The sequence below is a fragment of the Siphateles boraxobius genome, unplaced genomic scaffold (genome assembly GCF_051911475.1).
Source record: "Siphateles boraxobius isolate OS27281-9 unplaced genomic scaffold, OSU_SipBor_1 19, whole genome shotgun sequence".
NCBI lineage: Eukaryota > Metazoa > Chordata > Actinopteri > Cypriniformes > Leuciscidae > Siphateles > Siphateles boraxobius.
Genome location: NW_027508799.1, coordinates 27,343,925 through 27,364,540, shown reverse-complemented (window position 1 = coordinate 27,364,540; position 20,616 = coordinate 27,343,925). Strand labels below are relative to the sequence as shown.

General features: G+C 43.4%; 1 protein-coding gene across 4 annotated transcripts in view; it reads right to left on the bottom strand.

The window, feature by feature from the left end:
* prmt8b (protein arginine methyltransferase 8b) overlaps positions 1-16,652 on the bottom strand; it is a 45,543-nt gene extending 28,891 nt beyond the window's left edge. Inside the window, exons 1-11 of one of the 4 annotated variants that reach the window (XM_077234692.1) lie at positions 16,033-16,652; positions 14,631-14,870; positions 13,174-13,329; positions 12,377-12,440; positions 11,469-11,611; positions 10,789-10,876; positions 10,248-10,363; positions 8,343-8,493; positions 8,138-8,259; positions 6,778-7,227; positions 299-906 (exon numbers count right to left, since the gene is read on the bottom strand). In XM_077234692.1, coding sequence (XP_077090807.1) covers positions 7,144-7,227; positions 8,138-8,259; positions 8,343-8,493; positions 10,248-10,363; positions 10,789-10,876; positions 11,469-11,611; positions 12,377-12,440; positions 13,174-13,329; positions 14,631-14,870; positions 16,033-16,101 — 1,233 coding nt within the window. In that variant the 5' untranslated portion in view covers positions 16,102-16,652 and the 3' untranslated portion in view covers positions 299-906; positions 6,778-7,143. Of the gene's footprint in view, positions 1-298; positions 926-6,777; positions 7,228-8,137; positions 8,260-8,342; positions 8,494-10,247; positions 10,364-10,788; positions 10,877-11,468; positions 11,612-12,376; positions 12,441-13,173; positions 13,330-14,630; positions 14,871-16,032 lie in introns of those variants that run through there. The other 3 variants (XM_077234693.1, XM_077234690.1, XM_077234691.1) reach the window with 3 other exon arrangements.
* Positions 16,653-20,616: the final 3,964 nt, after the last annotated feature.

Here is a 20,616-nt window from a genome sequence, read left to right as displayed (position 1 = left end):
TAATAGTGTAATGTGTAAAAAGGTTTATGTCCAATAGTCAAAGAGCATTGTAGCTCTGTGCTTATCTGATATGTGTCTGACATGAACTGTAGATGAAGTATTGTAGTCACAGGACACTTTGTCACACCTCATTTAAAATGATCTTTGTACATATTCTATTTGTTAACAATTCCAACCCATTATTTTTTTAATGGGAAATATGTTCAGCCAAGCTGTGTGTGACAAGTGTGGTTGGCAGTACATCCAACTAAACACATTCAACCAGCTAAAGAACAAAGTCATTTAGGAAAAAATGTGATTGTTTGTTACTTTCCATTTATTTAGCATTACAATAGCCTCATTCAGTCCACCTAAAGTACTAGCATCATGAAACCTAGATTTCAAAATGGCCAGTAAAACCTCTCTACTAGAACAAGAAGTGTTTTCAGCAACCGTTTGCAGTTCAGTTCAGTTGATGACAACATCGATAAGCACTAAAATCTTCGATGTTATTGAGGGAAGAACATTGTCTGTAGTCGGTGTCGAACATGTCGTGCTTTCTTCTTTGCCTTCATCTGAACTGCTCTGTGACCATCTTGTTTTACTCAAAAAACAAACAAACTGGTGGTTCAAACTGGTTGTATGTGAGAGGGATCTGACATTTAAACAAGAACTCAAATCCAATAATATTCTTAAGTTAAAACTCTCACATTAAAGTTACTCTAAAATAACAAATCTTGCATTTGATAAGAATGATATTATATAGTTTAGCTGCTCTTAGAGGTTCTTTAAATTTTTTAGTGAAACATGAATTAATTGAAATAAAAGCAAAGACAGAAAACATGCCAGTGGTCACTATATCAAACAACTCAACACTAACCCAATAAATATAACTCAATAAAATGCACTTAAACATAAGCAAAACGTCTCGGTTACGTATGTAACCCTCGTTCCCTGAGTAGGGAACGGAGACGTTACGTCGGATGACGACGAATGGGGGTTTCGCTTAGAACACCTATCGACTTCGAGTATTACAAAACGAGCCAATGGCGATGAAATGCCATGGGTCTGCGGAATTTGCATAGCGTATCTCCGCCCCACCGCGTGGGTATAAAGGAGGACGCCGGCAACATGCAGGTATGTCTTCGCTGAGGAGCCGAGACTGAACTCAGGCGTCTGCCCAGCGGTACAGCGGAAGTGGCAGGGAGACGTAACGTCTCCGTTCCCTACTCAGGGAACGAGGGTTACATACGTAACCGAGACGTTCCCTTTCGTAGTCACTCCGAGTTACGTCGGATGACGACGAATGGGGGTCCCCGTGAAATCACGCCACCTTCACAGCTGTCTTCCAGTGCCCTGCGAAAAGTCTGATCCCCCTGTCGTGATACTGGCACAGACGAAGGAGTCCTACTTAACACAGGAATACCAAGGTACACTGGGAAGCATATCTCAGAGGAGATATGCCGCAGCATGCCTACCCGTAGGGAGGACTTAAGATACACATATGGCCGGAGGGCTACATATGGAGGAACACTGGAGTGACCAGCCCGAGGGGTGGCAACTTTCAACTCCAGGAGGGCAAGATGGCTTGCCAAGGGAAAGACACATGCTCAAGGAGGCTTACAGTGGAAATACACATGTGGGGGTTACTCAGGGAGGAACCATGCACACGGAGGCACCTAGCCGACGCCCAGGCAATAGACACTGGCGCCAGCATCAACAGTGCTGGAGGAACTCAGGGCTTCAGAGAGGAAGGCTCACCTGAGGAATAATCGCACGTATCCAGTCCGTGGAGTGGAAAGGCGAGCAAGCGAAGACACCTGAGCGGGTCCAGTACTAGCTGACTGAAGCGAGTACACGAGAGGACACAGGCTCCACTCGGAGATTATAGAATCTGGCGAATGTGTTGGGTGTCGCCCAGCCTGCAGCTCTACAAATGTCTGCCAGCGAGGCGCCATGCGCTAGAGCCCAAGAGGAAGCCACACTCCGGGTGGAGTGGGCTGTCACACCAAGGGGGCACGGTCGGCCTTGCTGTTGGTAAGCCAAAGCAATGGCGTCCACTATCCAGTGAGACAACCTCTGCTTTGAGAGAGCCTTTCCCTTCAGTCTCCCACCATAACAGACAAAGAGCTGGTCTGAGGTCCTGAAACACTGCGTTCTGTCTACGTAAGCGCGGAGAGCGCGTACTGGACAGAGCAGTGCCAAGGCTGGGTCTGCCTCCTCCCGGGGCAGCGCTTGCAGGTTCACCACCTGGTCCCGGAAGGGAGTGGTGGGAACCTTGGGCACATATCCAGGCCGGGGTCTCAGGATCACGTGAGAGTGACCGGGCCCGAATTCCAGGCACGCTTCGTCAACGGAGAATGCGTGCAGGTCCCCTACCCTCTTGATGGAGGCCAAAGCAACCAGGAGCGCTGTCTTCATAGACAGGAACTTAAGCTCCACTGATTGCAGAGGCTCAAAGGGAGCCCTCTGCAGGGCATTTAAGACCACTGAGAGGTCCCAAGAGGGAACGAGAGGAGGACGAGGAGGATTTAGTCTCCTCGCTCCTCTCAGGAACCTGACGATCAGGTCGTGCTTCCCCAGAGACTTACCTTGAACTGCTTCGTGATATGCGGCGATAGCGGCCACATACACCTTCAGGGTGGAGGGAGACAGCCTTCGCTCCAACCCCTCTTGCAGGAAGGAAAGCACGACAGAGATCGAGCACCTCCTGGGGTCTTCTCGACGAGAAGAGCACCAGTTGACGAAGAGGTTCCACTTCAACGCATAGACATGTCTCGTGGACGATGCTCTAGCGGAAGTGATGGTAGCCGCCACCGCTGGTGGCAGGGTACTCAAACCTGCCTCGTCCCGTCCAGGAGCCACACGTGGAGCCTCCAGAGATCGGGTCGAGGGTGCCAAAGGGTGCCCCGTCTCTGAGAAAGGAGATCCTTCCTCAGAGGAATTGGCCAAGGAGGTGCTGTCGCGAGGAGCACTAGTTCGGAGAACCAGGTCCGGGTGGGCCAATACGGCGCAACCAGAATGAGCTGCTCCTCGTCCTCCTTGATCTTGCACAAGGTCTGTGCGAGAAGGCTCACTGGGGGAAACGCATACTTGCGTAGGCCCCGCGGCCAGCTGTGCGCCAGTGCATCCGTGCCGAGAGAGCCCTCGGTCAGGGAATAGAACAGGGCGCAATGGGTCGAGTCGTGAGAGGCAAACAGATCTATCTGTGCGTCCCCGAACTGGTCCCAAATCAGCTGAACCGACTGGGGATGGAGTCTCCATTCGCCGGAGATGGGCCGAAACCGTGACAGCTCGTCGGCTGCAAAGTTCCGATCTCCCGGAATGTAGATAGCACGAAGGGACCTCAGGTGCTTCTGACTCCATAAGAGGAGGTGGCGTGCGAGTTGCGACATACGGCGGGAGCGTAGACCACCCTGACGGTTGATGTACGCTACAGTCGCGGTATTGTCTGAACGGACTAGTACGTGTTGACCCCTGAGCAACGTGAGGAAACGGTGCAGGGCAAGGCGTACTGCCAGCAACTCGAGGCAATTGACAAGCAGAAGGCGCTGGGGTCCTGTCCAGGAGCCCGCGGCAGCATGTCCGTTGCACATGGCGCCTCAGCCCGTGGAAGAGGCATCTGTGGAGACAACAACATGCCTGGAAACTCGTTCTAGGGGAACACCGGCCCGTAGAAACTGAGGTTCCACCACGGGGTGAAGGTCTGACGACAGGTCGGAGTTACTGTAACTCGGAGCGTGCCATGATGCCATGCCCACCTCGGGACTCGATCGCGAAGCCACAGCTGAAGCGGTCTCATATGAAGCAATCCGAGCGGCGTTGCCGCAGCTGCAGATGCCATATGCCCCAGGAGCCTCTGAAACAATTTCAGTGGGACCGCACTCTTGTTTAATGGCTGAGTGGAGAAGGCGACCAAGTCCATGCCGAGAAAAGAGCTCCCCTGCACGGGGCAAAGTTTACTCCTTTCCCAGTTGACCCGAAGGCCCAGACGAGCTAGGTGCCGGAGCACTGGGTCCCTGTATTCACAAACCTGGTCTCAGGAGTGAGCTTAAGACAGCCAGTCACCGAGATAGTTCAGGATGCGAACCCCGTGCTCCCATGGAGGAACAAGGGCTGCCTCAACAACCTTGTGAAGGCGCGAGGAGACAGGGCTAGCCCGAATGGGAGAACAGCGTACTGACATGCGCGCGCCCTGACAGCAGAACGTAGGTACGGTCTGAGTCGAAGGAGAACGGAGACATAAGAGTAGGCGTCCTTCAGGTCGATCGCTGCAAACCAATCCTGTGGCCGCACACATCCAGAAATGCGTTTGGCCAGGAGCATCTTGAACGGCAGCCTGAGAAGGGAGCGGTTCAGATGCATAGGTCCAGGATTGGCCGTAACCCACCAGACTTCTCCGGGACAATGAGGTAGGGACTGTTAACCCGGACCTCATCTCGGCTGGAGGGACAGTCTCAATCGCACCCTTCGCCAGTAGGGAGCAACCTCCGCTCTCATGATAGGGGCATAGCCACCGACGAAAGTGGAGCGGACTCCCGTGAAGACGGGAGGAGACCGTGCGAACTGAATCGCATAGCCGAGCCGATGGTTCGCACGACCCAGCGGAACAGATAGGGAGCTCTAGTGCAGGCTCCCAACTGTGCCAGCGGAGTGAAGAACCACAGACGTCCCCCCGGTGGTGCAGCGAAGCGGAAATGACCAGCCCAGACGAGGGCGGCATAGCGGCCCGGTGTGGGGGCAAGGTCATAACCGCACCCTGACAGAGGAGGCCAGGGAAGGACCAGCGTTCCACGGGGGCCTGCTCTGTCAGGGGTCTGGCGACAGAGGGGGACAGGGGCGAAACGGTCCGTGGACGGCACGCCGTGTCAACCACCTCTGGGGCAGAGGGGGAAGAGGAGAGCACGGCTTGTGGGCGGCGCTCTGTGTCGTCCGAGAACTCTGTATGCTCAGAGAGGAGAGAGTCAGTTCTTCCTGAATAAGGATTCTTCCCCAGCCCTCCACCGGGGAAAGGAGTGGCCCTGCTACCAACTCCTGGAAAGAACTGAGTCTCATCTCTGAGCAGCCCATCTCAAAAGTGCCGCTTAACCCGGCGTTTAGCGGGGTGCGGGGCTGGAGAGGGCTGAGGCATCCCCCTACGGTCTTCCAGAGCCAGGCCCGGGTGGACGGGCGGGGTTGGAACCGTGGGAGGGAGCCTTCGGCGGTGGGCAGACTGAGGGATCTGAGCGGACGGCGGGCCGTCGGGCAGAATAACCTCAATCTGCTCACGGGCGGTTGAGAACTGTGGGCAGAAGCACTCAACCGCACCGCCGAAGAGGCCGACCTGGGAGATGGGGTGTCGAGCAGACGGGTCCGCCCGACATCTTGCACATCAGACCGGTCAGCCCCAAACTGGTGAACATCACCTGACTCCGAGAGCGTACGGCCACTTTCGTCGCTCGGAGAGCAAGGTCAGTGGCGGCGCGCAGCTCACTGAAGAGCCTCGGGTCAGTCCCGCCCTCCTGCATGTCCATGAGCGTCTGGGTCAGGTAGACCAGCAGAACGGTCATGGGATGCAGTGAGGCAGCTGCCTGTCCTGTGGCACTATAGGATTTCGCCACAGATTACTGTGACGAAAAGAACTACAGGCTTGGACGGGTGCTTAGGATTGCGCCGGGAAGCACTCTGAGGACACAGTAGCATGGCAACAGAGCGTTCAACCGGGGGAACCCCAGTGTACCCATGGGCAGCGGCCCCTGAGGGGAGGAAAGGCGGATGAGACCAACGAGAGGACCCGTGAACTCATCATGCACGTCCGGGAGGAAAGATATTGGGGTATGCCGTGGACGCGTCGGCGGCCTCACCCAAAAACCAATCGTCCCGGGAAAGCATGGCCATCATCTCCGGATCAGACTCAGGCACAGCCGTATGCACACCAAGGGGTGGCAGCTGTGAAGAGTCGTCATTTCCAGAAGAATCAAGCCCACCTAGTGATGCTGCTACAGACACAGCATCATCCTCTGTAGCTTCAAAAGAAAACACACGGGCCACCCGTGGGTAGACTCGTGGAATCATCAGTTCGCTAGCGGGCACCGTCATTAAAGAGGGGGGGCTGGGGCGTGGACACAGAGTCGGCGCCTTGTTCCAGACCAACACCCTCAGGTCACCCTGTCCACCAGCCGAAGATCGGGTAGTGGATGAGGGGACTCTCACTCTTGCGAGTTCACCGAGTCTCGACCTATATATGACGCGATGATCACGTTCCCAGAGAGAACATGAGTCATCCACGAGCGCTGTTCAAGCATGATCAAAGCCCAAACACACTAGACAGCGCTCGTGCCCATCAGAGTCCGATACCAGTCCGCTGCAACCAGAAATGCACGGGCGAGCCGTCTTTAAAAAGACGTGCCGCGTGCGAGCTCTTTTATGAGAGGAGAAAAAAACTCCGCGATGTTGAAGCGCACAGGGAGACACACACACACTGGCAGATCACTGCACAGATCAGCAGGCACTGTGAGCTCGCTGCAGATCGCCGTCACACCAACACCGGAGAGAGAAGCTCGTCTCATAGAGCGAAGTCAGAGATGATTGTGGAGTGAAGAAATATTCTTGGCTCCGAAGCGAAAACATACCTGCATGTTGCCGGCGTCCTCCTTTATACCCACGCGGTGGGGCGGAGATACGCTATGCAAATTCCGCAGACCCATGGCATTTCATCGCCATTGGCTCGTTTTGTAATACTCGAAGTCGATAGGTGTTCTAAGCGAAACCCCCATTCGTCGTCATCCGACGTAACTCGGAGTGACTACGAAAGGGAACTCTTCATTTATGCATCCAAACTGAAGCCTTTGTTCTATGAGGCATTGCACGATCTCACATTGGCATATACTGTTATTAGCACTTTTCTATCTTATGTGGTTGAATAAACACAAACTTTGACATTCTCAGACTTGTTAACAGTTACATTCAGAGTGATGTTTTCACAGTCTATTCTTTACGTGCATTTAAGAACTTGACTCGCGGTGACTATTGCTTGAGTGCTGGCCTCGCACTGATGACATCACAGAAGGATCCTGTGGTTCGACAGCCTCTCTTATCCAGACAGAGGCAGAGGAGAGACACAGTCCATCTCTCCACCGAATCTCCCTGGGAAACGGTGCCCCGACTCAAGATGCCACGCAAGTTTTACCGCATCTTGTAGTCATGAGAGATGGCTGCATCACAGAGCTGCCCTTTGAAATCCAGCTCGAAGGTGAAGTCCAAGTCACGCTGAAAGAAATCAAGTTCTTATTTTGTCATTTTATTTCTTTGAAATCTGCCTCCTACTTTTAATCTGGGCAAGAACCACTAGAGGGCACACTGGCTTAAAATGATTTAAAGTTAAGACCAAGCTATCTAAAAATAAGCTAAACCTGCTCAAATTTATTTTTATTTGTTATACGAGAGAAATTAAAAGTGTGATTTCTAGACATGAGAAAGTCATGGAAGTTAATAAAAAGTCGTTGAAATTTTTTTCCTTTTTTTTTTTCTTCTAGTTATGTCAAGTCCTAAAATATTTTATTGGGTAGAAATTGCTATTTGTGAGTAAAATATAATTTTAAAAACTATAATTTTTAAAACAAAAAATAGAAAAGTCATGTAAATTTACTGGTAAGAAAAAGTAAACCATGGATAACAATCAGTCATTGAAAATTAAGAAATTCTGGAATTTAATTATTTTATTTGCTGTAATATATTGCTACTAGTGCTGTCAAAGTGCATCTAACATAAAAGTTTGTTTACATATTATATGTGTACCCAATATTATATCTATATATGTCTGTGTATACTGTATACACATACACACACATATATATATATGTGTGTGTGTGTGTGTGTGTGTGTATGTATATACACAGACACGTACACACATACATATTATATAAATATAATGTATACACACATATATATTACATAAACGCAAACTTTTAAGTGAGATGCGATTAACAGATTTAACGGCACTAATTGCTTCTAATGATTTATGTAAATAAGTTTAGAAATGAGAATCTTTGTTATGACAGCAGAAGTAGGCTTACCAGAAATATCTTGGGTGGGCTTTCAAATATTGTCTTTCAGTCAAAAATTTTGAGAACCACTGTTCTAAACATTCGATTTCTCTCCATTTCCCACCCCCACACACCTGGTTATTCTCGTTGGGCTTGACGGTGATGCTGCCCAGGATTTCCTCTCCTCTCCGCACCGTTAAATAATCCTCCAGATAAAACACTGTTTGCTTCCAGTGAGTACTGGGAGCGTCAGGGGCTGGAAGGGAATGTACAATGGCTCGGTTAGTACTGGATTTATTTATAAGAGATAATTGGGTACAGAATAAGTGAAGGCTGAACCTGTAGAAAAGCCCGTCTTCTTGTGACACTTGGTGAACTCAATGTTGAAGTACGTGATGAGAGCGTGGACATAGTCATTCCTCTGAATCTGCAGGCAGAAGGCTGAGGTGAACGCCAGGTCCTCCGGCTTCACCGTGTAGATGTCCACCTCCTGAAAGCCATATGTCCCGTTTCACACATAGAGATTTTGATTGGCCCGCATACTTGCACTAACAAAGTCCTTTGATGATCTGCCATCTGTGATCTAAGCTTGTTTATGTCATATAGCCTTAACCCATACATCATCACAACAGATCCAGTTTCAGACTAGATTGTGTAGCTGTGGCTTTATTGCTGCCTCTATAAGTAGAGAAGTTGGCACAAATAACAGCCTCGGTGAACAAAGATCCTCTTACTCTTTGTGTGAACAACAGATCAGTGGCAGCATTGAGCCCTTCATTTGTTCAATTCAGCCTTTCATTAATAAACCTCACAAAGAGGCCGAAATCATTCTCCTCTTCAAAGAGCTTGATCCCGCAGGTGATTCAGAGACTCTTTCTTTCTTTCTTTCTTTCTTTCTTTCTTTCTTTCTTTCTTTCTTTCTTTCTTTCTTTCTTTCTTTCTTTCTTTCTTTCTTTCTTTCTTTCTTTCTTTCTTTCTTTCTTTCTTTCTTTCTTTCTTTCTTTCTTTCTTTCTTTCTTTCTTTCTTTCTTTCTTTCTTTCTTTCTTTCTTTCTTTCTTTCTTTCTTTCTTTCTTTCTTTCTTTCTTTCTTTCTTTCTTTCTTTCTTTCTTTCTTTCTTTCTAGCTCTCGCTGTCCCTTACATTGTCTCTTTTCTTTTGACATTCTTGATATTCAATATGTCTTCACTGACAAACGGATCAAAAACTCTTTTTTTCTTTGTTCTTTTTTTTTGCTCATGAAAAATGAAGGCCAATGCTCATAGGTTGCTGTTTTAGAGTTCGGGAGATTTAAATGAGATCTCAGTTCTCTCTCACTTAAGTATCATCTTTATACAGTCATCTTAATACATTAAAGGATTCAACGAACGAAATGACTCGAAAAAAAAGATTTGTTCATTTTGATGAACGAGTTCGAAGAGGAGAGTCACGAACGCGCATCACAGAACAGAGAAAGGCTCCTTTTTTATTTATTTTTTAAATGACCGATCGTTTCGCAAGATAAGACCCTTATGCATCGTCTGGTATCGTTTAAAGCCATTTGAAGCTGCACTGAAACTGTCATTTGGACCTTGGACCGTTTGGTACCCAATGAAGTCCATGGAGAAAAATCCTAGAATGTTTTCATCAAAAACCTTAATTTCTTTTCGACTGAAGAAAGAAAGACATGGACATCTTGGATGACATGGGGGTGAGTAAATTATCAGAAAAAGTTTTTTAAAAAGTGAACTAATCCTTTAAGACTAGAGAGCTATGGCTATGGAAATATAGATAAGCATAGCATAGCTCAGATACTTTGAGAGTTAATATATTTAGAATTAATATCTAATTTTGATAATTATTATATGTATTATATTATATTGTCAATTTAATCGCATTCCTGTTTAGGTGAAACAACCTTACAGTATTAAAGAAATATTTCCTACGGGATAATACACTTTTATTAAGCGATAACGAAACATTTATAAACAAGGCTTCAAATGACCTACATGATGATATTATTAGCATTATATTTCTGGAGGACTTATTTCTGCCCTGCTAATTTAAATGAATGATTGGTGTTTGTGTGTTGAGATGAACACACGTTACCACGCTGTCATCAGGCGGCACGTCTCTGTGAATTATTCTGTTGTGTAACACTCACGCTACATGTGTTCCATAGTGGCCTATCGCACGGGCCATCAGTATGATTCAAATCTGATCTTGCTCACATATACATACACTGAGAGGCGAGCACATACTCGTACCTTAACAAGGCAGGAGTTGGTCAGGACTTGTTTAGGATCTACTATGTCCACCAGTGGCTCCATCATAGCAACGTTCCGAATGCACGTCATGTCAAAACCATAGACATTCTCCCACCCTGCATCCACAGAGAAATATAATTTTAAGGCATTTTTAAACTCGCGTGTGTCTGAGAAGTCGAAAATCTGTGTGGCTGTGTTTAGGAGTCTTCGTTTGGCCCTAAAATAGACTCCTGCCTCCTCTGTGTCTGGCAGCATTTGATTACATTCCATCACATGAGTGTTAGGTCGAGGAGAATCTCATACTTTCATCCAAAACATGAAGGAGGGAGTGAAAGGGATGGAGAAAAAGCAAACGTTTTGCTGCGGGGGAGTAATGGAGCTCAACAGGAATTTTTATTTTTTAAGCTAAATAATGTGAGGGAACCAAAGAGATACAGTTTAAATTGTTATTTAATACAGGACATGTAGTTGCCTCGTGTGTGTGTGTGGGGGGGTGGGTGTGGGTGTGTGTGTGTGGGGGTGGGTGTGTGTGTGTGCTCACAGTGGATTTTGAAGTCTTTGTATTGTCGATCCTCAATAGCGACAACATACAATGTCGCTCTGTCTGGAAACATGAAACCGCCAGGTTTCTGAAAAATGACAGGAAAGAATGCATGTCCAACTTATTTTTTTGTAAAAGTTCAAATATTATTAATAGCAGAAATATAAATAATAGGTCATAAAACACCGTAACAATATTGGTTTAATATTCGTATTAAGGTTTTTATAATTATAAAGGTTTAATAATTATATATATGATTGTAATTATAATCTAAAGTAGACACTGTTGAAACTGCTTGAAATTTAAAGTCAACTACCCTCATATAACATTTAAATTTACAAAAATGCATTCTTGGCATTTGCGTGATTATATTCCTATTATTCTAGTTGACTACACATCATTCTTTCTTTTCCTTCCTGTTCAGTGCACCTTAAAAAAAACTCTAGGGTGAAACAGTGTGCTGGCACCAACACAATGGTTCTATAAAAATCTCTAACAAGCCACTTGTCCTCTGGACCAAATTGTCATTCAGTGATAGACATTCATCAGCAGCCCAATGACAAGCCACTCATTCCCATTATAAATGATCATTTTCATCATGGACACATACTTCACATTCTAATTAGTCAAATAACCTTGGCCTTGAGACAGCCAACACACAGAGAGAAACACACACTGACCAGCCATTTGTCCCTGGCGTAGATGACAGTATTGAGCATAGACTCATAGAAAAGACAGTAGCCCATCCACTCTGAAATGATGATGTCCACCTGATCCACGGGCAGTTCAGTCTCCTCCACCTTCCCTTTAATGATGGTAATAACTGCAAGATGCACAAAACATAGAGAAGAGACAGTGAAGCTTGAATATATATATATATATATATATATATATATATATATATATAATTTTTTTTCTAAATAAATATATTTATAACAAGAAAATTTAAAATATTACAATTCCTGATGGATAAAATCAAGTCTCACCTGACTTTTATTTTGTTTCATTAATAAATGTCACATTACAGAAATCAAATGGGTTAAGAACCCAGGATTTACACACAAGAATGATAAGAATGTCACAAGAATGCCAATATAAAGTTACATTTGATTGATGGGTTTCTTTGTGGTTGTCTCTCCCTCTTCTTTTATCTCAGCCTCTCCATTATTCCCATTTTTCAAAAGGTCTCCAATTTCCATACCTGTGTGTGTGTGTGTGTGTGTGTGTGTGTGTGTGTGTGTGTGTGTGTGTGTGTGTGTGTGTGTGTGTGTGTGTGTGTTTGCGTGAGTGTGTTTGCGTGTGTGTGTTTGCGTGTGTGTGTGACTCCTCTCTCGCACTGACTCAGGCTTCTCGCCCGCCCGCTGCTCTCCAGTGTTAATGAGAGCTGGTGTGGACAACTAAACAACAACTTCTGCCATCACACCATAAGTGGAGAGTGTCAGCTACAGGAAGTGACTATGCTACTTCCTGTGTCATGGAACTCCACTTGCCTAGGGGAAAATGTATGACTCTTCTATTCCACACAAGAATGAAGATCAGACCTAAAACCTGTTGTGTCCAAACAGGAATGAGCAGCAGAATGTCTTACCATTGTCCAGGTGATTTGATTTGATGATTTTTTCGGAATACTCTGATATACTGGAGCATTCAATCTACAAGACAAAATGAAAATTAGCCCAATTATATTAGCATATTTAGCAAGAACTGTATTAGAGGTATGCTAGCTGACTCAAGCCAGACGGAACCCTTTCAATGCATAACTTCAAGTTTTATTGGAATGGGGTTTGTATTTAAAGAAAAAAAAGAATATAATTCTAAAGTAATTGTTATATATATTTTTGGTGAAATATCCTGTTTTTATAACTCCGCTTGTTTTTGGCCATTCCACTGTCACTAGTTACATTGCTTTGCCAGTAGGTGGTGAAAAGTGACTGCCTCAGTGAGTGAATCAATGATTCATTCATTCGACCTATTTGTTCAAAAACTTATTCATACAGGAATAAAACAAATAACTACTGTTATCTGCCAAATGCATAAATGTGCATTTTAAATTTCTATAAACCTGTGAACCCTTTCTTATATCCGTGCTCTGGACAGAAACTTCTTTTGCTTATTGTGGCATATGAAAGATAAGCGACTAGAACTGGACCTAGTGGGTGGATCAATGGAGTGTTATCTAATACAGACCAGAAGCACAGTAACACTACTGATATTATCAGCACACTCTCCCACTCTTTCTCTCCAGATATACATAGTTAAGATTTAGTTTGGGAGTGTAAAAAAAAATCAGATTTGCAGTAAAGTAAAGCCTGCATGTTACCCTCTAACTCAAACCTATTGTATATGACAGTAAACACACTTGAAATGAGTTAATTGAGTCCTCACCCCATACACATGCTTGGCTCCTGCCTTGGCAGCAAACATGGAGAGGATTCCGGTTCCGCTGCCCACATCTAGAACAATCTTATCCTTAAAGATGTGTTTGTTGTGGTACATGGAGTTCCTATAAGTCAGGGTCCTCACCTCATCCTTTAGCATTTCCTATTGTGAGCGAAAAAAGAAGAAGTTATAAATGGTAACATATATATATATATATATATATTATTTTGATGGTCCCCTTTAGACATTCTGTTGACTATAAGTAACGTTGCACATACATGTCAACTAACTTTCATTAGAGTATTAGTAAACTGTTAGGGGTAGGGGTAGTAGAATAAGGGGTTTGCGTTAGTAGAATAAGTTGATGTATTTGCAAATTTACTTATAGTCAGTAGAATGTCTTTCGGGGGACCATCAAAATAATGTGGTAGCAAATGTTAAGCAGACAATCTTATACTCTAATGAGAGTTAGTTGACATGTAGGTGCAACGTTACTTATAGTCAACAGAATGTCTAAAAGGGACCATCAAAATAAAGTGTTACCAAATAGAAAGTTAAAAAGAACTGCATTTAAATACAATTTTATAACATTATAATTTGTCTTTACTTTGACAATCCTTGCTGTAATCATTTTATTTGATCTTACTGACCCCAAACATTTGATCGCTATATTGCTGCACATATTTGACTGATGACTTTTATCCCTCTTTTCTGGACCATTTCTCTTGGACTGTGCTATGGAGGAAAATATATAGGACACAAAGCGCAGTGTCTCCAGGATTCTTTTTATAGAGACAGGTCTCCATTTAGCCTGGTGGGATTAACTGATACACATCTTCCCAAGCACCCCCTCCCCCCGCTCCAATTCTCTTTCCTTTTCTTTCTCTCTTTCTCCATCTTACTCTTGTCCTTCTTTTTCTGTGTGTTATCAAGAACTGTTCTTTTATCTGCAGACAGATCCAATTTGACCCTCATACTCTAAATGTCCCGGTATCAAAGGTGTTCTCTCACTTCTTCTTCAGTGAGGTTAGAAAAGGGTTTCAGTGACAAATTTAAGTATGTTCTTATCATCAGCTGCACGTGATAAAAGTTCTTTAACAGAAACAACTTTCTGTCCTTGATAGTGAACAAGATAACATTTTCATCTTAGCCCCTTGAGCCGCAGGGATCACTGGTGATCCCGAATTTTACATTAAAAAAAATTGTGCATTGTTTTTGAGCTGCTTTATCTCTCTATTAGTAATTGCTAGAGCACTTCTGAGTATTTCACAGTAAACTGTCAAGTGTTAGCTTTTAAATGATACCTTGGTTTTGTGTGTAGTCAGAAGGACTCCTTAGCAACAACCATTTTATTATGGGTATGTCATTTTGCACTCGATTGCCAAAAAGGGGGGCGACTACTAGCATACTTCACCAACTCCCATACTAGATGGTAAAACCATCCGAACTGGACCTTCGATTACCTCATGAATTCCAAAGTGGGCATAGGAGTCAAAGTAGTAGTCCCGTGATGTCATCTCCTCTGGGTTGAGTAGCTTGGCCATTTTGCCTCGTCCCGGACAGGGAGACAGTGCAGAGACATGTGGTGTGTGTGGGGGATGTGGAACATGATGGACGGAGGTCACTGGCTTTGGTAGCGGAGAAGGTTGCAAGGCCTGGGATGAGGGAACACTGGAAATATGCTGCTGATGCTGCTGGCGCTGCTGGTAAAGCCAACAGTAAAATAATCTGCAATGGCTCTCTGTCCTATAACCACTTATTTGATTTAATGAGTGTAATTATGCGTTTGACAAACCGTTTTATCTAAAACAACTTATACTGTGTTCTGCTATTTAATCAGTTTATGCACTCTTTAGGAATCAAACCCATGACCTTGTTATTGCTATACCCTACGGTTTGAGCTATAAGTACAATTTATTAATTTATTTATTGAAAGTGATACAAAAAAAATGCCTTGAAAAAAAACACATTTGCGGAAATAAATATTACATTGAGTAAAACTGAATATCGTAAAGCATTTCTGTGAATGCTTTTTTTTATAATTGAATTTTTTCATGTGATAGATAAATAATGTCAAAACAGTTTTGTAAAATAGGCTATGGGCTACGTGTAAATGGTCTCAGGAACATAAATGTGCTTCACCTTTTGATTTTTTTTTACCTTGCTTTTCTGTGCATTTTCAGTGCGTTTTTGTGCATTTAGTGCACAAATTATCAACGTCGACGTTTAAATCAGGTAGCCTATGCAAAGATGAATATGCTAATTAGCCGGTGGGGGGGGGGGGGGGGGGGATTGGGGGGTGCAAATACTGCAGCACCAAGGACAGCGCTCAGCCGTGTAGAGATGACCCAATAGACTATATAAAAGAGTAATTGAGTAGGTAGCTTAGTAAGCCTACTATTCAGCACGCACACGACTAACTTTACTGTCTTTCTTGTCTACTACCTTACTATCGTATAGTTACAAATTTAGGCTTATTTATTGTGTTCGAGTTTCTAAAAGGCATCTTGCCTTAGATCCGCTTAATCTTTAAGCAACCTACGCGCAGAATACATTTTGATAGCCTATAAACCTCTATATGTAGAATTTGGTGTGGTGTGTGATCGCTATTATTTCAGGACGAGGGAATTGGACGTGTTCTGTTCTGCTTTCTGGTCTGGTTCTCGCTGTTCTTTAGCCTGCATAGTCACACATCACCGGCATGAATTTGTATGACCTCCAAACCAGCGCGTCATTTTACGCGATCATGCACTTAAGCACACATATGAGCGACTAGAATTAATCACATGCGATTTACAAGTGTGCATATGAATGTTTGGACGAGCATTGGTGTATTATGCATAACTTAAGGAATCTTTGACTTACCTCCGAGCTCTCCGCATCCGCCATCTTTCTCCGCAGGAGCAGGCACCGCGATGAGTGCCTCAGTCCCATGCGAGCCAACGGGATCCGGATTAACTAGATAAGGGCAAGTCTTGGCACTAAATGTCCAATAAAAGTTTTAAAACGTACTGCAATAAGCAATACTCGGTTTGCACTTTAAAACCACACATTTGTTAATGTGCACAGTTGTGTTAAATAAACAATGAAGAGCTAAAAGGAAACTAATAGGGAATATGTCATCAAGACTTCTTAGATAGTCCCTTAACTCCATGGTTCCGACTCCTACTGAAAGCCCATCGCGCAAAAGTTCTTCCAGAGGTGCTAAGCGCCACTTGGAGACCAGTTGAGCCACGACGCGTCAGCATCCACATCACCTGCCGCTGCGCATCGCCGTTAACTATAGCCTGACAGATCAGAACGCATCTTTTATTTCAGTTTAACACGCAGATCCATTCTTTTTCAGATCGCAATAAGTCATCGAATCTTGTTGTCCACTTGGTCGCGTTGAGGTCAGTCAAGTGCGTGGTTCGCGCTGAAAGTTGGAGTTGAAAGGCTGTGCTGACTGAACTCGAGCGCAGCGAGTGCAGAACTGGAGCGATATCAGTATAGCTGAATTAGTGCCTCCCACATAAGTATCGCACCTCCACTTTCTCCAAATAAAGGACTCAAGGCTTTCAATTCATTACAAGGCTGTAACTTTTCAGACGAACATGTACTTTTGCTTTTATTCAAAGCTATTACATTACATTCAAAGCATACATCTTAACCAATGACCTTGGCGTTGCTAATGCAAGTATTCAGGTTGATGAATATTCCTCGTTTTCAACACAAATTTTTAATTGCAAACTTAATAACGTGATTATTGTTAAATATTCCTTATGAAAAATACATAGCATTACTTATTTTGGGGTCTCAAAGAACCAAGATATAAAACATAACTAAATGCAATGAACTTTTCATTTGTCACAATTATTTCAGACATTTTTCATGAAGCCACAAACTAGTCATAAAAGTGTTTGATACTGCTTGTTTAGGAAATCTTTATTTACATGGTTACCACAGACAAAACTTTACCAACAGCTGTTGTCTGTGCCAATCGAAGCTCATGCCGTTTGAGTACACATGTGTCTATAATGTGTGGGATTCTAGTTTTGGAGTCGAACAACGGCCCCCTCGTTGTTTTTACATGCCACCCACTTAACTGCTTGTGTAATCCCTGGATCTAATGTGGGAGGCAGTCCTGGCCAGAACATACTCCCTTTCTCTCTGTCACACACACACAAACACTCTCATGTATGAGTTTAAAGGCCAATATCCTCTCTATCCATCTAAATATTTGAAAACATGTGGAATTAGCAAGGGTCATCAATGAAAATCATATTTTCCCAGCACTGAAATGTCAACACGATAAACAAACTCAATGAGAGCACTCACAATAATGGAGCTCGTGGTGTGATCTACCAGACTGAAATAAAGGTACGCTCTATTGTATCCTGCTGAGAGGACTTCCAACACACGGGCTGCTCATGTATAACACTGAAGGACGAATGCCCACGCATGCTGAGTAATACCACACACTCGGCACCACAACACCATACACTGTCAGTCACACGCACACGCACACACACACACACACACACACACACACACACACACACACACACACACACACACACACACACACACACACACACACACACACACACACACACACACACACACACACACACACACACACACACACACACACACACACACACACAGGCTTAAAACATATCCAGGAGAAAATGTGGGCAGTGCAAAACACGAATTCTTTTCTGAATATCCATAAGCCCAACACTGTTTCTGGCATTGAGACAGTTTGTGTCAAGTAAATATTCTTTCAATTGCACATTTTTTTCTGAGAATTTTCTTTTTTTAAAGAAATGACCAAACAGAAATGGTTTGTTTTGTGGTCTAAAGTCTTTATCTGTGTGTTGAAACGGTCCTATAACAGCAGGATCGTCCTTGGCCTTGTTGCCAGTCTGCTAAATGAAAGAGACTTTTCTGAGACTTCATGGAGGAAGTGTGTGTATGTGTGTGATTGTGTATTTATGGTCTGTGAGTCAGTGGGTTTCTTTTGTCCTTCTTCTGGTTCTTTTCACTTTCACTTTTCACTAGTCATTTTCATGTGCCTGTTCGCACATATCAGTACACACAAACTCTTGCCGTCCACCATGAAGGCGCCATTTACTAGCTTAGAACTGAGGACAAAAAGAGGACACAACAATAAAATAACCGGGGAACGGCAGAGAAAACCAGACAGAACCAGGCGGGAATCACAATGAGTCAAATTCAAAAGGGTAAACAACAGTTCAATAGGCTGAGTTTCTTTTCAAAGTTATCTGTCATCTGCTGCATTGTTAATGTCATCTCTACTTGCCATCTTCCCGATGCTTGCATGTTTGTTGTCCCCGATGTCGCCGCTTGTACCTGGATTTACACTTGATTTGGCTCAGTTTGATTCCCTGAAATGAAAAATTTGCAGTCTATTGTCAATCAACAGACGTTTTATCAGGAAAATAGAGATAGAAGATGGAGAACTCAAATCCCATATTCAATGAGTTTGTGTTCATTTCCATTAGGAGGCCTAACAGAGCCAGATTTCAGATTAGCGATGACATTTCTCACATTAAGTGGCATTGTCGCTCTCTCAGTAGACTCTTTCCATTAATTCAGACATGATGGATAACATTTTCCTCTCTAACGCTGTTTCAGCTGAAACTGTGTCACAGGCAGGTGACTGCGGCTCATATCGCTGCCTATGGCGGCATGTGTTCTCCTAATGGGGTTTTGACTTTATTAGGTTACTGGGATTTAAGTTTGAAAGAGAAAGGAGCACAGAGGAACTTCTGTGTGCAAAAGGGCAGAGAGTTTAAGTTCGAACGGAGAGTCAACTGAAAGTCAAGCAGTATGCATCAAGAAACTGTCAGTATTATTTCCATATCGTGAAAGATTATGTGAAAGTGAATTATTGAGAGGCATTGGGAAGCGTAATTTATTTTGTCCCTGCTTTGTCCTGGCTTTCATCACAACTGGGGGAAATTGACAGATGTACTTAAAATAATTAAAAGAAGATTTATGACAAATCTATACTTTGCACATGGCTCTAAAATAATGCTATAAACATGAACAACGTAAAAACAAAAAATCTTCATTTGTTAAGATGCTCAATGTTTACAAAAATAAGAAACATGTGCAACAAATGTGATTGTTCATGCAGGGAATTCTGGGAATACCCATTGTTATAAGATACTTTTTACTTTTACAACTTCTCCATGTAAATTATAAGCCTATTATACTTTCTACTTTGTTTTTTCTACTTTCAAATACATTTAAAAAAATAATTTTAGACTAAAATCACGTTTTGTACATTGTTAGGAAAAGTTACTTTTAAAAGTAATTCATTACAATTATTGCATTACTTCCTCAAAACAGTTTTTATGAAAAGTAAAGCATTACATTACTTTTGCATTACTTTTTCTCACCTGGGCTTTGCTTGCTTTTTTGTTTATAAGCAGAGGTGGACAAACTACACAACTTCCTTGAGTGAAAGTACAGATAGTACTGGTCAAATATTACTCCGTTACAAGTAAAAGTTGTAAAGACCGATTTTTACTTAAGTAAAAGTTCAGTTCTCGTTTTTAAAAGTACTTAAGTATCAAAAGTAAAAAGTAAATGTCAATGCATTGTTTTATTATTGTTGCATTTGTTGTATGTAATACTTACAGAACCGTATGCCTCTGAATCTGCCTGCCTACCTATCTTCATATCAATATCAAATTTATTTCTAGAACACAGTTCCAGTATTGGGATTGAATGTGAGATTGAATAACTGCACTCAATAACGTCCACAATGGTTTCGGACACCCAATGGCTGTTCCCTCAAATAGTGCCCTATTTAAAGTTTTTTTGGCTTTTAGTATGAATATGTTAGCCTTACTGTTGTGTTATCTATAAGCTAGTGTGCTCCAAATCAATGAAAAAAATTTGCATTGCATTTAGAAAACCAAACCCAATGTTGAAAATGAAAATCAGGTTGATGGCAGAATCCAACATCAGATTGACGTTAATCTGACGCCAACCCAACTTTCATTTCCAACCACAATGCAACCCCTGCAACCAAAATCATCTCCTGACTGACGTTACAACTTTCTACATAAGGACCTTGACAGAAATGTAGTGGAGTTAAAAGTACGATATTTGTCTTTCAAGTGAAGTTAAAGTAAAAAGTTTCCAGAAAAAATAATGCTCAAGTAAAGTACAGATACTCAAAGAGTGTAGGCCTACTTAAGAACAGTAGTAAACTTTGTTACTGTCCACCTCTATAATAAGTTATAAGTTATATTTCTGGCAAATGTAAATGCCCTTTTACACCAAAAGTGAAATGAATAAGCTTTCGGCTGAAGGAAATGTAAATTCACGCTGGTACAATATGGGTAAAGCTCAAACAAACCTTTCAGTTGTGATGTCACTCTGGGTTGCAGAAGAATGTCAGCAGCAAAGACATTGGTTAATACAAAAAGT